Source organism: Balearica regulorum, chromosome 9 (assembly GCF_011004875.1).
Source record: "Balearica regulorum gibbericeps isolate bBalReg1 chromosome 9, bBalReg1.pri, whole genome shotgun sequence".
NCBI classification, from domain to species: domain Eukaryota; kingdom Metazoa; phylum Chordata; class Aves; order Gruiformes; family Gruidae; genus Balearica; species Balearica regulorum.
Window position 1 is genome coordinate 27,642,986 of NC_046192.1, and position 15,131 is coordinate 27,658,116.

The following is a 15,131-nucleotide window of genomic DNA, read 5'->3' on the forward strand; positions in this document are numbered from 1 at the left end:
GCTCTCCCTGCTCAGAAGTGTATGTTATGAAATATTTCAGCATTTACCTTGACTCAGACATTCCATTTTCGTATTTCATTTTTTTCAGTTCATTTTGACAGACATCAAGTTCTGTTGATTTCACCCTAAGAAAACATTAAAAAAAAAGAAGTGTATTTGTCCAAAGAAATTATAGCCCTTTCTCATGCAGTAACCTGAATGTCACGTATTGACGTATTATCTGACTTGCAGTTTCTATTTTAGTTAAAAGGCAGACAAACAAACAAAAAGTTCTACTGGTTCCAGCTAACATTTTTAATTAATTGGAAGCTACACTTCCAATGTCATCTCGGCCTAACCTCGGGTCACAACAAGTGTAATGTTGCAAACAAGAAAGTGAGATCTTGCAACGCTGACGAACGTTTCAAGTGAGATATGAATAACAAGGAACAAATAACCATTTAGGAGGTAAGAGGGCTGGAAACTCTGCAGGTTTCCTCTCTTCATGTCATCATTTCACCAATTAATAACCATGGTTAAGCTTCATATTTATATTTAAACAGATACAGAACATGTTATTTTATTAAATTGTACCCATATTACACTGCAATTCTAATATTACATTTGGAAACCTTTTACTGTTTATTTAACTGCGTTCATAATTTTTTTTTCGTACTCAATACTTGTATTATCATTAAAACACTTTGTTGCTAAGCATTCCAAATATTTGCAGCTTCATTAGGATCAAACCCTCCGAATATAGGAACCGAAACCAGAAAGTACACACCATAAAAGAATGAAGCCTTGTTTAAATTTCAGGAAAACACACAAAAAGACCGATGATAGCTGGTCTTGAGATTGGCAGCACTAGTTCATTACTCTTGAGCTTATCGTTTGAGTTTATTTTCAGTGGTGAATTATAAAGGCTGACGCTGTTTCTGAACGATTTTCTATGCTCTATGCAAACAACGCGGATTTTAAATACAAGAAAGAATCCAGATCCTGGATCCCACAGCTTTTAATGTTTAATTAAAACATTAACCCAGGAGAACAGGGTGCACAACAAGATTTAAGAAGAGGTGCATTGGGGTTTGTTGGTTTTTTTCCTTATTTCCTCGAGTTCTGAGCGAGGACTCGCTGCTGCTCTCCCCTCCACCCGTGGGCAGGCACGGCTCCTTTCGGGGGGGCTGGAGATGGAGCAAGCCGAGGTACTCGCTCTGTGCGAGGGCTCTCCTCTCAGCCAGCGCTTCAGCTAGCTCCGACACGTCTTTGGTGACATTCTATTTTTGCTCTATTAATTTAGGTTTTGCATACTCTTACGTGAAACCACAGGCACAGCACAGTAAAATTACCAACCGCGATAACATACTGGTGCATGGGGAAAAGTCACAGCAAATTTACATTTGGGAGGGGCAAATAAACCCAATAAATCATAGTCACTGAGTAAACAGAAAAGTTCCTGATTAGTTTTATTGCACTCTTCCCTCCATCCCAAACCTACACTGTGAAATACCAATTTCCACATACGTTTTTAGTCCAGAAGTTACGTGGATTTCACAAAATTTACCCCACACTTGTGTGCTAAACGAAGGGTCGGACTGAGCTGACCTAAGCCTCCTCTCTGCTGTATCACTAAACACAGCTGGAGGAAGGAAGCCCTGCTTCCACGCGAGATGTGCTCAGTCAGGTTAGAAACATGGACCGTTTAATATGAAGCTAAAATACTTTCTCTGTTGGTCATAACCTTCTCAAATCGTCATGAAAAGCAGCAGTCTCCAGAAAAAAAAAAAAAAGTGGTCTGCTCCAGCTTTATGCACAGTGGCAAACAATCAAGCAAAGAGCAATCTTACATCAACAGCTTTTTGTAGTGGTCCATCTCAGCTGTTACTTTCTGCAGCTTCAGTCCAATTGTCTCTACTTGATTTGTTAAATCTGAAAAAAAAAAAAAAAAAAAAAAAAAAAAAGGGTTTCACGGCTGTATTTATACTAAAACAATTCACTTTTATACATGTTGTGGTTTATTTGCAGCTCAGACATGTAGCTCCTCACTCCCACCTCAACCAGGCAAAGCAGCACGTCACAGCGCTGAACCAGGCACAACGGCCGTCCGTGAGAAGTACGGGTTTGATCTGTAAGATCTGAATTCATTTCTCTCTGCTTACAAACCCTATAAGCCCGTTGTCTGTGTTTTCTTAAGAATAACAAATTACTTTCCTTGCGAAGGCTGGAACGCTGCCGCACGCTGTACAGTTCAGAACAGCCGCCCAATGTCTATCTGTACACTAGCAGAGCCCAGCTCTACAGAAAGATGCTGGGTTTGTTTGGGGAGCTTCCTGGGAGGATGAAAAATCAAATTCAGCTGCATGTAAATACGAAATGCTTTACATCGTGCAGCTTGTGCAAAGGCATGCAGGAAGGCAGACCTGAAACACCCTGCCAATGCTATTTCATGTCAAACATTGACAGTGACTTAATGGCACTATATATTCTGTCTTAGGCTCTCTTAGCTGAGTGTTATCTTTCAGAACACATCATCTATCAGTTTCAATCAGCCAGTGTCTCTTTTCCGGTATATATCCCAGTTCTTTTCATCTCTACAATTAATTTATCTTTTTTTTTTTTTTTCCAATTTGGAAAAAAATAAAACTTCCAAAGAAAATATTGGGCAAAGATAAAAGTACTGTTAAATATCACACCTTCTGCACAGCCTCATGTAAATGAAAAAGTGACAAATTTACCCCAGCAGGCCACGTCACGCTTTTGATTTATTAGCTGTCAGCCCCCTGAGCAAGCCGGGTCTCTCCAAAGACGCCTTGCAGGACAGACGGCCGTCAGTTTGCGCTGCGGCACAGGAGCCGAGCGGTGTGCTGCACGCAGGTAAGGAGCACACGCTGCACAGAAAACCCAGGCTGCTGAGAACAGAACAACCATTCTTCCCTTTGCACCTAAATCTGTTTGCTTACGGGGACAAACTAATTTTAAATGTTTACTTAAAATCCCTTGGGGACATGTATTAGACCACTTTGTCTCAAAGAGCATAATAAATAATTCAAACTTCTCAACCTTCTCAAACAGTTATATATCAAAGAAATCTCATCTGGAGTTTTGTGCGTGGCATAACGTTACCCATTAAAACAAAATAATCCCAAGCATAGTCATAATGCCAAGATCTGAAGCCTTATAAACTGATGTAACAGCACGTACCTTCACCTGATTCTCATCCTAATGACCCTGTCTACATGTGCTCACCAACAAGGAGAGCTGGCTTTCAAGAAAACGTAAGAATGACCTGAAATCGAAGTTGCCTCTACACAAAAGGCAGCACCCGAAACTAGATGGAAAAAAACGTATGATAGAACATTGCAACAAACCTGGAAGTGGAAGAAAAAACAAGGTTTTCCCTCAATGTGCAACAGCAGACTAGATGAGCTGACTTCTTCTCTGAAGGTCAACAGCTACAGAGAGTGCCCAACTTCTCCATCTTCAAAGCTCTACGATATATCCTCCAAGAAGCCAAATCTAACTGTGATTCCTGTCCTTAATTTATTATTTCTGAATTCACTGAATTTTTGTAACTTTTCCTCCGTGCCTATTTCAGTCATTTCCAGCACCTGCCATGATGAAGGATAATCCCAGTGCGGGATTTCCTGCCAGCGATCCCCCACATCAGTCCTTATCTTGCTAAATCCCGCTCCATGACGGAGTCCTGCATTTTCAACAAAGGGAAAAGGAAAACTGTTCGTTATCTCAGACTACAATAAAAAAATCAGGGAGAGAATGAGATAGGGCGAAGCACACGCTACCTGTCAGACACATTCCCAAACTCTCAGCATTTACAAAGAGATTTTTTAAAGAGAAAGTGAAAATTTCTCGCAAAAGTCAGTGGAAGTTAATTATAGAAGCACCTTCTATAGCACCTGCCACTGACGATAAAACAAAATCTATTTTTTGTATAATATACCATTGCCACTGTGTTTATACATTTCAGACACAAAAATCCCAATGCAGCCCTGCGTTCGTTCCGGCAGTGGTTAGCAGACGTCGCCACGTCACTAATCTTTGAACACTGAAACAGCTTCTACTCTGATTCACATCAGTCAGAGTCCACATAATTGAATGAGCAAACAGAAGAGTGTAAGTAGATATTCAAGGAAAAAAGCCTTTTAATAAATGAGAACAGATTCATTACAGGCCCTGGTTGACAGAAGCGAACGGACCCGGACGTTATAGATCCTCCCGGAGTTAATCTGTTCCTGGTTTTAGCACACAGGGAATGCCGATAGCGCTCTTTGCTGTGCACGTAGCGAGCTGCTCGGACTGGTGCCATCCCAGTCCAGGTTTCATCTCCTTGGAACAGTTCAACCTACTCTGCAGAACACGGGACATCACAGAAATGCAATTTTTGAACAGGGTGAAAAGAACAGAATTGCTGGGAAAACGTAAAAAAGCATGTTTAATCACCATGCAGAGTTTATATCTGTATTGCACTGAAAAATAGTATCCATATATATATATACACACACACTTAAAAATTATACATATAGTAAGAATTCAACAGTGTTCCATGAGAACTGACAATTAGAGGGAAGGTCTAAAATTATTTACTTCCAGTCATGATTGTTCTTTTTTTCCAAGGCTTCCACAGGGTATTAACTCATAAAATGTTAACATCGTCAAATGATATTGAAAAATGACAATTCACATGGAATTTTCCTGTCCTAGATTTGGAAATCCGGGAGTCCATAATGATATGCCATTCTTAAAAAAAAAAACAAAAAAACAAAACAAAACAAAACAAAAACCAAAAAACCCCCCCAAAAAACCCCACAACCCAAACCCAAAAACCCAACCACCAAACCAGTATTCTTGAGCCTCTGCAAGTAATTTATCTCATCTGGCAACAGAGGTGAAAGCTCTGAGAGAACAAGTCAGACTGAAATACTTTCCTATGGGAAGCGCAGCCCCTTTCCGCACAGCCAGGGCCACAAGAGCAGATTTTTCCTTTTTTCCCCTAAAAGGCTCTGCTTCAATAGTTGCATTCTGTACTCTTTTTTCCATTTCAGGGACTATTATATCTGAAGTAGTCTATTTTCTTATAGTGCTTTCCAGATCTCCAACAGCATCAACTTTTTATCAACCAAATTATCTGTCTCTCTTACCCCAAAGTGCAGCAGGTGACGCTTTATAAAGAAGTCACCGCTATGGCGAAGGAACCCAGCAGCGAACGGAGCAGCCAAACGTACGCAAGAATTCACTTCATTTTGAAAGTGTAATGTAAGTCCACTCCAATTGCTTTTCCCCTAAAGAGTATGGGATTTTTAGTCCCTGTTTAAGAACTTTACCTATCGCTGGGTGACCAATTGTCCTAAAAAAAAAAAAATAAATAAATACCAGAATCAGGAAAGCACACTATTCAAATAAAAATATCTCCTTAATCACTGGCCAGACAAAACCACAAGCTCACTTTTATTTTTCCTCATTTTATGGATGCGCCAGCACTTCTGCAACAAGCAACAGAACGCCGCAAACCCCCAAACTCCTCTCACTGATGCTATTGAGGAAGTGAATACACAAACGACACTAAGATCATTTCTCGGAAGACTCTTTAAAAAAAAAAAAAAAGACCCTTAGAAAACAAAAATTCCTGTTGTAAGCAGCACAGTGGTATCATCTCTAAAATGATTTTACGATTCTGTAATTGTATTTTTCACACAGTGCTGCTAATGCAGGTGGAGGAAAAGAGGAGAAGGGAGCCGCAGTCCGGACCGGGCGCTGCCGGGCTGTCCGCGTCTCGGCTCGCACCAGGAAAGCTTTTCCGGCTGTATCTACCCCCGAGCACTCGTGCCTCTTTCCGAGGATCCAGCGCGGGACGAAAGAAGAGACTAGTCCTGAGAGTTCTGTGCTGAAGCACTTAAAAAAATATATATACACCAATACCTTTTGTTTTTCTCTGTATAATATAGATTTTCATGACAACTATTTTAGTTGTAGAATGAATTACGTGAAGCTGGGGAATCTACCACCAGCGCCCTCGCTTTTTCATACAGTGTGATGACAAGAGATTTGCAAGCATTCCCACACCTGACGTTATTTGCAGAACATAAAAAACCATGAACTCTCATGCCTGTTTTCCATTCCCCAGAGTTTCTCAGCAATGAATGGTTTAGAAAAAGAAGGAAATTATGATATATAAACATTTTTAAACTTACTGATCAATTTGTTTAAAGGAATTGATACAACAGTAATGCAACTAAAAAAACCTCTTATAATTACAAAAAACTAGAATTCACAGCTTAAGGTTACATATATATATCTGTATATATATAGGCCTCAATTTTGCCTTTGAAGAGATGAATGAAATCATGCAAAAACTAAATAAACGTAGCTAGATTGGTGTAAACTAACGCTCCGGTATATTCCAGAAACTGTCTATCATGGAATACCGCCATGCTGTATTTTAATTTTTCAAGAGGGAAGTAGTCCACAAAACTTCAAACCACAATGAACTACAAATTCACGTGCACACAGCTGACATTCTGGGCATTCTAGAAATTGCATATATTAAAGGAGAAGGACATCATAAGTATAGATAATAATTCACCCATATTTACTGTTACCTACTACTACTAATTAACTGCTATCTATAGTCAGTTAGTAGAGAATACTTACCATTGACATCAGACTTTCAGAAACTTAAAGAACCAAAAGGAGCAATTAGATACAGTTCTACCCGAGAGCACCATATGTTGGCATGTAGACAAAAGCAGTCTCAGAAATCCATAGGGACTGACCCTCTTCATCATATAGGAAGGGCATACTTCTAGCTTTGTGGCGAGGGCTGTTTTCCCATGACAATATTGAAAGAACGGAAAGCGAAAAGGTCTGGCAACGGTTAAATTAAGCCTCGCACATAAATCAAGCTACGGTTGGCAAAAGTTCAGTTACACTTCCTTCACGCTGGGTTCCAGGCGGCATTTGTTACCTCCGCAGACCCGTCCCTGCCCCGTTTCCCCAGAAGCGAAGAGGAGGTTCTGCACAGACAGTCAGAGGAACAGCGAGGGTTTGTGCAGCTCCACTTGTACGGGCACGCAGGCGGCTGGGCGAGAGCCAAGACCTCTCGGGAAGCCCATACCGATGCTATCAAAACCACCGGTCTCCGCAGCAGCGCACACGGAATACGTTCCCACCATACCACACGGTGCAGCGCAGCAACAGCTGAGCTGGGGGAGGCTTGAGGTGAAGAAGAAACAGGCAGTCACCTCTTCAAAGAGGCACTGCTCCAAGCGTCGCCTCCCCGACCACCGCTCAGCGGCAGGAATCCTATTTAACAGCACACGCAACTTTGCTGCAAACTCTTCAGCTAAAACTTGGTTTGGCTTTTTCATCTGCACGCTCCTTACCCCACATGACTGTATGTTTTCTTCTGTGATGAGTTAAGCCATCGGTGGCTTTGCAGGCATTAGAAAGGAATTCTCCTGAAAAAAAAATAATCTAACTGTTTCAGATTCTACAGTTTTTTTGGTATTCCTCATAGTGCCCGTTCTAAACTGAGTATCACCAAGGACTAGGATTCAGCAGTAAAAAAAGGTTGAAGACTGCTGACCTTGACTCCTGGAGGAAAAAATAGATGGAGACTGGTACCTTCTCTTTTCCTACTCGGATTAAGGGACATTCCCAGATATTCCTGGCTGCACCCCCGTTCTGATGCACCAGATGCTGACTACACCTGGAACAATATTTACTACATAACTGGTAGCCTGCATGCACCCCGCTTTGGCCCTGCCATTCCTGCGATACCAAGTCCTCGGGTGCTTTGGTTTGACCGTGCTCCTCAAACTGACGGATGGTGGTCTGAAACTCTTCCACAGAGCTGTTTTCCACATTGCCCGAAGTTTGATGGTGGGGGTACGTGACCCCCGTAAACGGTGAGAGTCCAAAGCAGTGGGAACCGGTGAGTTATAACCTTTCGGCAGCCTTTCACTGTTTCAGTTTTGTGCCTGGAAAGCCAACCACGTATCTCCTCGGTTCCCTAAGAAAAAGCCACTGAGCATCCACGCTTGCTGCGAACAGAACCCATAGAGATAAATCACCGACAACTATTTAAAAACGGTGTTTGTGTGACAGTGTTCTTGCCAAAACTTCCTCTCAGCTGTTTTAAGGACTTCTCTGACAAACTCCCATTGTAACCAAAGCCACGCAGTCCCTTTGTTATCCAAGTCCTGTTATCTGCACCAAAGAACTGCACAATAGACGCCGGACCAAGCTGCGACGCTCGCCGCTCAGAGCTGGCATCTTCGCCTTCTCTACAAATGGGAAGTCGTGGCCAAGTACACAAAGGACAGATCAGACCACCTGCAGTTACTTTCGTTTACTTTAATTTCTTCAACTGGGCATTCTTCTGTAAGGTATTGTTCTGTACACTTTTCCAAAGCTAAATAATTCCACTTTAATTTCCTGTCATTCATCCTGACATTGCCTTGTGAAGTAAATGCCTACATAAATAGGGGAAACGTTGGCTTCACGCACCAAGCAGATGTTGGACAGAACATGTGGGAACAATCTAACACTGACAACAGCAAGTTCTACTGCAGTGTGACTGCTTCATTAAAACAGATTAAGACCAAATTGCTGCAGATCAACAACAGAGAAAGGAGAGCCCTTTCCCTTTCTTCACACGGGGATGGCTGCTACAGAGCAGCTTTTCACAAACGTCCCTTTTTGACATTTTTGTTGTTGAATTGTTATTATAGAAGATGTCTGGGAATTATTAATAAACGTGGTCTTTTTTTTCCTCTTCCTAGATGCGGGAGTATGGACACAAGTTGTAGAACAAAGGAAAAGGAGAGGAATAATGGTTATTTTGGTTCTAGGACTTTGGGTGGTCTTTTGGCTCCGTTTCTTCCTTTACTCAATTTGTTTTGAGACGTTTTCATAATGACTGAGCATTGAACAGGAGTTTTTCATGAGGGAGTGGATGGATTCAATTATACGGCTGGTTTCTGCGAGTCTTCTCTAGAGAGAGTTCTCATCAAAGTCAACGGGAGCTGGTTAGCAGAAAGTCTGAGGGATCAGACCCCCAGCCACAGAAACGAAACAATGTAGATCTCAATCAAGTTTAAAAAACAGGAAAAATGAGGAAACTAACAAGGAGAGTGGTAATACAAATGGAAACTTATGCCGAAGACTCGCTGAATGAAGAAAAACATTATACTCAAATACTTATATAAAAACATTCTCCAGTAATGAAAATAAAGCTTTCTACAAAACAAGCAAAGCCAACAAAAATACTTTGTAATACTGATACTCATTTTAAAGCTTTAAGTACCACCACGTTTTAAAGAATCTTCAGTCCAAAGCCATCTCAATATTGCTCAAGCTTAATTTTACTCATCTTTGTGATTCACAGTGGATCTTACCGTAGTTGTAAACAGCCAACAGCAACCTTTCGGGCAGCGCACGCGCTCGGCCCTGCCTTCAAAGAACGGGGAAAGGCGGGCAAGGGCGAGACTGCCTCCCCTACACCTCTGCGCGCAGGAGCACGTTCTGCAGAAAGTGAGACACTGTTGTGAAAAGGACAGAGACCGAGGGGGCACAGCTCAGAACACGCACAAAAAAGGTGTAAAGAACCAAAGAACCGCCGCCAAAGTTTGTGACTGGTTCCTCTTATTTGGGCAAATTCCCACAGACGCAGCTGCAAAACATCAGAGTCCGCCCAGAAATGGGTTTCGGGAATTTAGCCATCCAGTTTGCATGCTCCGGCAAAGGGCACAGTGCTCAATGAGGGCTCCGGTTCCTGCTTAGGAAATAGCAACAACTGGTAAAGTTTTCAGTGAAGAAGAAAAAAAAAAAAAAAAAAAAAAGCAGCCCTGTGAACTGTATTGACATCGGATGAGCTGCCGGTCTGGAAGCCATCGATACGGCAGCTAATTCATAGCAGATTCACAGTGGTATCAGTTCACAAGCACACGTGACTGAACTGTGTCATTTTCTCCTCTTCCTGCAAAACCTACACAAAAATCCAAGATACGTTCTGAAAATTTTGGTCTCTGCTAAATAAAAGCTCAGTGTTTCATACACCTGTAAGAAGAGGAAGATTATTTGCCAGCAGTTGAGGCTTTGCAGAGAGGTTAACACGCACAGCTCCGACACCTCCACGGAAGGCACGCAGACCCCAGGCATTACTCGAGAGCCTTTTGCCTTCGCAGCTCAGCTGCTGGGGGACAGAAACTCAGCAGCACAGCTCTCCTTAGGTCAGTTCATGGTATGACTCTCTTCTGCCTCGCTAAGTCTCTGGTCTAAAATGACTGTGCCGACCTAATAATAAATGCACGTCTACTAAGTTCATCCACTTCCAATTTCAGAAATAGAGCCCATTTCTCACTACCTGGCTGGGGATCACAGACAAGGGGATTTGCTACTTCTAACCACATCAGTACACTACAGCACGTAGAAAACTGCACAGGGAGAAAGTCGTTTCATTTTCCCCATATTTAAGCATGGTTTGGGGAACAACTGGCAGATAGTTTGGTTTACAAGACAAGCTCTGACTCATCACACCAGTCACTGATGAGAAAGGGCTGCTGGGGCAGTCCCGTTCACGCCCTCACCGAGAAGCGGAGAGGCTGCGTAGGCTGCACGTGCTGCCCTCCAGTCCTGCTGACTAGAAGCATCCAGCCTCAGCCCATCTGCGCCAGCACCAGATGATTACTTGCAGAAGAATCACAAGTTGTTTTGCTTTTTTTTTATTTTATCAAACTTTATGAAATACCCGTCATGATTCAGCCAGGTTCAGACTGACAGAGGCTGGCTGAAGGCACCTCCGAGGGTTGCGCAGTTCAACCCCCTGCCCAGAGCAGCACTGCTGACAAGACCAGACTAGGTTTTACTCAGCTGAGCCTTGTGGACCCCAAGGCTGGGGTGTCTACAGCCCTCTGGGCCTGAAAAAGCTTTTCCCCAGGTCCCTCCCGAAGCTCCCAGGCTCCAAAAGCAGCCTTACCCCCTGCCGTACCCCCCACTCCCCAGGAGCGGTGGGATCCATCACCTTCCTCTGCCTCCTCCAGGCACCTCCCCACTGCTGCTGGGTCCCCTCTCGGCAACCCGGGACCAGCCCGGCTCTTGCCACGGTACGGTTCCCTTTGTCCAATTAATCACGTTTAATCTTTTTTTCAGAGACTGAGTCCACACATAAGTACAAGTATCGCAGCACTCCCTGTATTCCCTCAGACCAAGATAACGTTGGCCACGCTGACGGACAGAAGGAAACCTCCCGAGGCTGGCGGGTGTGAGAAGTGTCCTTCCTTTGGGGAACGGCGAGCAGCAGCTAAGCTCTTTCGGGCACAGAAGGGACTGGCGAGAACAGAAACTCAAAGGCAGGAGCCACGACGTTGCTGGAAGGGAACTGAGGCAGAGGGGGAGCGGGGCAGAGGCAGCCCAGCACCTTCACAGGGACGGGCAGAAAGAAACCGAGAAGCCAAGGGCTTGGGAAAACACGGGTAAGCTCGAACGGGGATGATGGTCAGGAGATTGAAATGGAGGGAGCGCACAGATCCCCGGCCAAGACAGACAGGAACACGGCTCCCGTTGCTAAATTTCTCTGGTATTCTGAGAAACAGGAGGTTGTAGGCGTTCTCTAAAGCCTACTCAGTAACTACGCTTAGTAGGAAACAACCTACGAGGGCCTGAATATTGGCTGATGAGCTCTGTCAAAAGGGGTAAAAATACTTAATTTTTCTTACGACATTAATGCTAGACCAACTTTGGATGTACACTTCACATAGATACTTTTAAGTACATTTATTTAAAAAGCATAGTAAAGAAGCTGTGAGAAATACGAAATACATACATGAAAAATTACTGTGTCAGAGTAGGAATAATTTGCCTCACTGTATCTTTCTAAGGAGACCAAAAAAGTGAACTAAATACTCAAAATCCTTGCACGCACGGAGCAGACTGCCTATTTTTATTTATAATATTTTGTGTACTACGTTATCTAAGATAAATTATTTTTTGTATACGCAGGAAAGTACTGCTTTTTATTTGAGACCCACAAACACAAGCCTGTCTGGAAGGAGCCCAGGGATGGACTCCAGCCATATAGATTTACGTCCTTTCTGGAGACCTGAGCAGTGCCACCAGGAAGCCCCTAAATCACTAAAAGCTGCCAGGAGCTGGGAGGACGTGCCAGAAAAAGGAGTGCCTGTTTCTTATCTGCCCCAGCACATGGTGCTGACCACTGCCAGGACTGGGCTTTCTGGACGTCTGAACTAGTATGTTAGTTCTTTCACGTTTGTATATAAACCAAGCATAGAAAGAGCAACAGAAAGGACCAGATTCTAAATAGTTTTGAGTGGTACAAATCTAGAACAACCTCAATGACCCCAAAAGAATAAGCCAGCAACTGCATACACCACGCAAACATGACGGCAATCTTTTCCAAGACCTTCTGAAGTGCTTAATTAGCGAAACAACGCCATCTCAGCAAACCCCGCTGCCTTCTCTCTCCTCCTACTCACCGACTGCACGAGTTGTACGTTACAAGCCCTTCTGCGGTCAGAGGGATTGCTTACATGGTATTTGCTCAGCGACGGCCAGGGCTCACACTCCAGCATCAAAGGATTTGATCCTTAGAGCTGAATTTTCTGCAAACATTCTGCTTTTTTGAACTCAAGCTAATTGGGATATGCCAGAATCGTTCCTACAGACCTACTTCTCCCGCGTACGAAAATTGATGTGAAAAACTGTCACTTACCAATTGGCTGGGAAAACTGAAGGTGAAAAAAATGGAGCTTCTGACCTTAATTTTCCTTGAAGACAGATTTATTTTTTTTCCTTAGTGTTTAGGCCAAGCAGATGAAACAAAATATAATAAAAGTATTTCCTTTAACATGGACTCCTGCTTTTCCTCAAGCAGCAAAGCAGGGCCCTTCTGTAACTAAATCACACTCAGACGCAGCATTATCCCAACACCTACTTGAAGAGAACTAGGACGCTGTTCTTCCCATTGTACTCATCTGTTTCCTCTTCCACTTTCAGAGACTGCTGAAAAGTGCTAATGAGCCATTGCTTCGTCTAACCCATTTGTCACATTCTGTTCAAACACCAACACTGCATTCCCCAGCTCTCACCCTTCAAATTCTTAGTACCGCAGCTGGAATTAATAAAAAAAAAAAAAATATTTCAACAGTACTTGTAGTATGAATAGTGGATATTTGAACCGCAGCCTACCTAAAACTACAGGAAACTATTCTCTCTTTGGATTTTCAAAGCTCTTCAAAGCGGTCTTTAAAGTGTCATTAAAGACACTTCATGTAGATGAAAATACTGCTCCTTCTTTCCCTGAAGAGTGCTAACATTCCCCACTCAAACAACCCAGCTACTCCTACAGCTGCTGCATTTTTCAAATCATCTCTCATTAGTCTTATTATGTCAGCAGACCACTGCTAAGTTTATACTTAGTAACTTAAGCAGCATATGAAGCAGTAGCATCAAAAGATTTAAAAGACAGATTTCATGTGCGTAGCCAGCAATTTACACCCATACAGAGGTAAACCTGTAACTATACATGGGCTAAAGAAAAACCGCAATGACTCTGTGAAGAAAAATTACTCTATATCTGTGATTAAATGGAGGGAATGAGTTGGCTGGTAATAAAAATGAAAGCACAGATATCAGCTCCTCTCTTTTAGGAGCACGTGTTATTGCAGCTCTTCTGCTGCTGCCGACCCTAAAAATACAAAGACACTATCACACGGCATTATTGATTATTATTTTTTTGTGAGTCTATTTGATTAGGCAATTACTCACCAGACCTTACTCTGCGTTGAGCATTTTTCCAGAACTGTCATCTCTGGCTAACTGGATGATGCATTGCGAGTCTGAAAAGTGGTATGAAACCAGCAAATTCACCTCTGTGGCAAAACTTAACTCAAAGATCACAGAACCCCAGCCTGGTTTGGGTGGGCAGGGACCTCCCAGCCCATCCAGTGCCACCCCTGCCATGGGCAGGGACACCCTCCACTAGCCCAGGTTGCCCAAAGCCCCATCCAACCTGGCCTTGAACACTGCCAGGGAGCCAGGGGCAGCCACAGCTTCTCTGGGCACCCTGTGCCAGGGCCTCAGCACCCTCACAGGGAAGGATTGCTGCCTCCCATCCCATCCCCATCTCCCCTCCTGCAGCTTCAGGCCATTCCCCTTGGCCTGTCACTCCCTGCCCTTGGCACCAGCCCCTCTCCAGCTTTCCTGGAGCCCCTGCAGGGACTGGAAGGGGCTCTAAGGTCTCCCCGCAGCCTTCTCTTCTCCAGGCTGAACAACCCCAACTCTCTCAGCCTGTCTCCATAGCAGAGGTGCTCCAGCCCTCGGATCATCTCCGTGGCCTCCTCTGGACTCTCTCCAACAGCTCCGTGTCCTTCTTGTCCTGGGGACCCCAGCGCTGTACTGCAGGGGGGTCTCACCAGAGCCGAGTAGAGTAGATATATTTTCAGAAAGTCATGAGAAGCACAACAACCAAGAAACAAGAGCAGAAACTAACACTCAGTTTCAGTTCTTGCAAGCACCTCCTATCGTATGAAACATTCAGTAATTTACGACTCTGTGATAAATACATGAAACAAGAATCAAAATACTGGTTGCAGAAAGGAAAGTCCTTTCAAAACAAATCAGTCACAAATCCCGGTAGGTGTTTTTTTTCTGGAGCACTGAACTATTTCAGTACCAAAGAGGGATATTAGCTTCAAAGTAGTTTGTGGGGGGAAAAAAAACAAACAAAAAAACCTAAACCAAAAAAACCCCAAACCCCCTCAAATCATGGACACAGTAGATCTGGCTGATTTCCTACACACTGACGTTAGATGGTGTAAATCCACTAATTGGAACTGATTTTTCACTAAGATCAAATGAGGCAATTAAAAAAAAAAAAAAAGTGTTGTTTGTTCCCACTAATTTATTTTAATACAATTGCAAACTCACATAATATTTGATGTTTGTTTCATGAAGAAAAGAATGTTTTGTATTTCAAAGAGAACATTTTTATCATCACTGCATTAGCTGGCTTTATTACCCCAATTCAGCAATGAGTTCCATATAGACAGACCTCTTCAAACGCGGATGGATTTGTGTTTTACTGATCTGTTCAGGAGGGGCAGAATAAAAATGTC

General features: G+C 43.3%; 1 protein-coding gene across 7 annotated transcripts in view; it reads right to left on the reverse strand.

Annotated features, from left to right (window-relative positions):
- Positions 1–15,131, reverse strand: part of LEKR1 (leucine, glutamate and lysine rich 1) — a 64,149-nt gene that overhangs the window by 14,650 nt on the left and 34,368 nt on the right. For all 7 annotated transcript variants that reach the window (XM_075761699.1, XM_075761695.1, XM_075761701.1 and 4 more), the window contains 2 exons: positions 1,830–1,911; positions 48–125 (listed from right to left, as the gene is read on the reverse strand). In XM_075761699.1, coding sequence (XP_075617814.1) covers positions 48–125; positions 1,830–1,911 — 160 coding nt within the window. The remainder of the gene's footprint in view (positions 1–47; positions 126–1,829; positions 1,912–15,131) is intronic.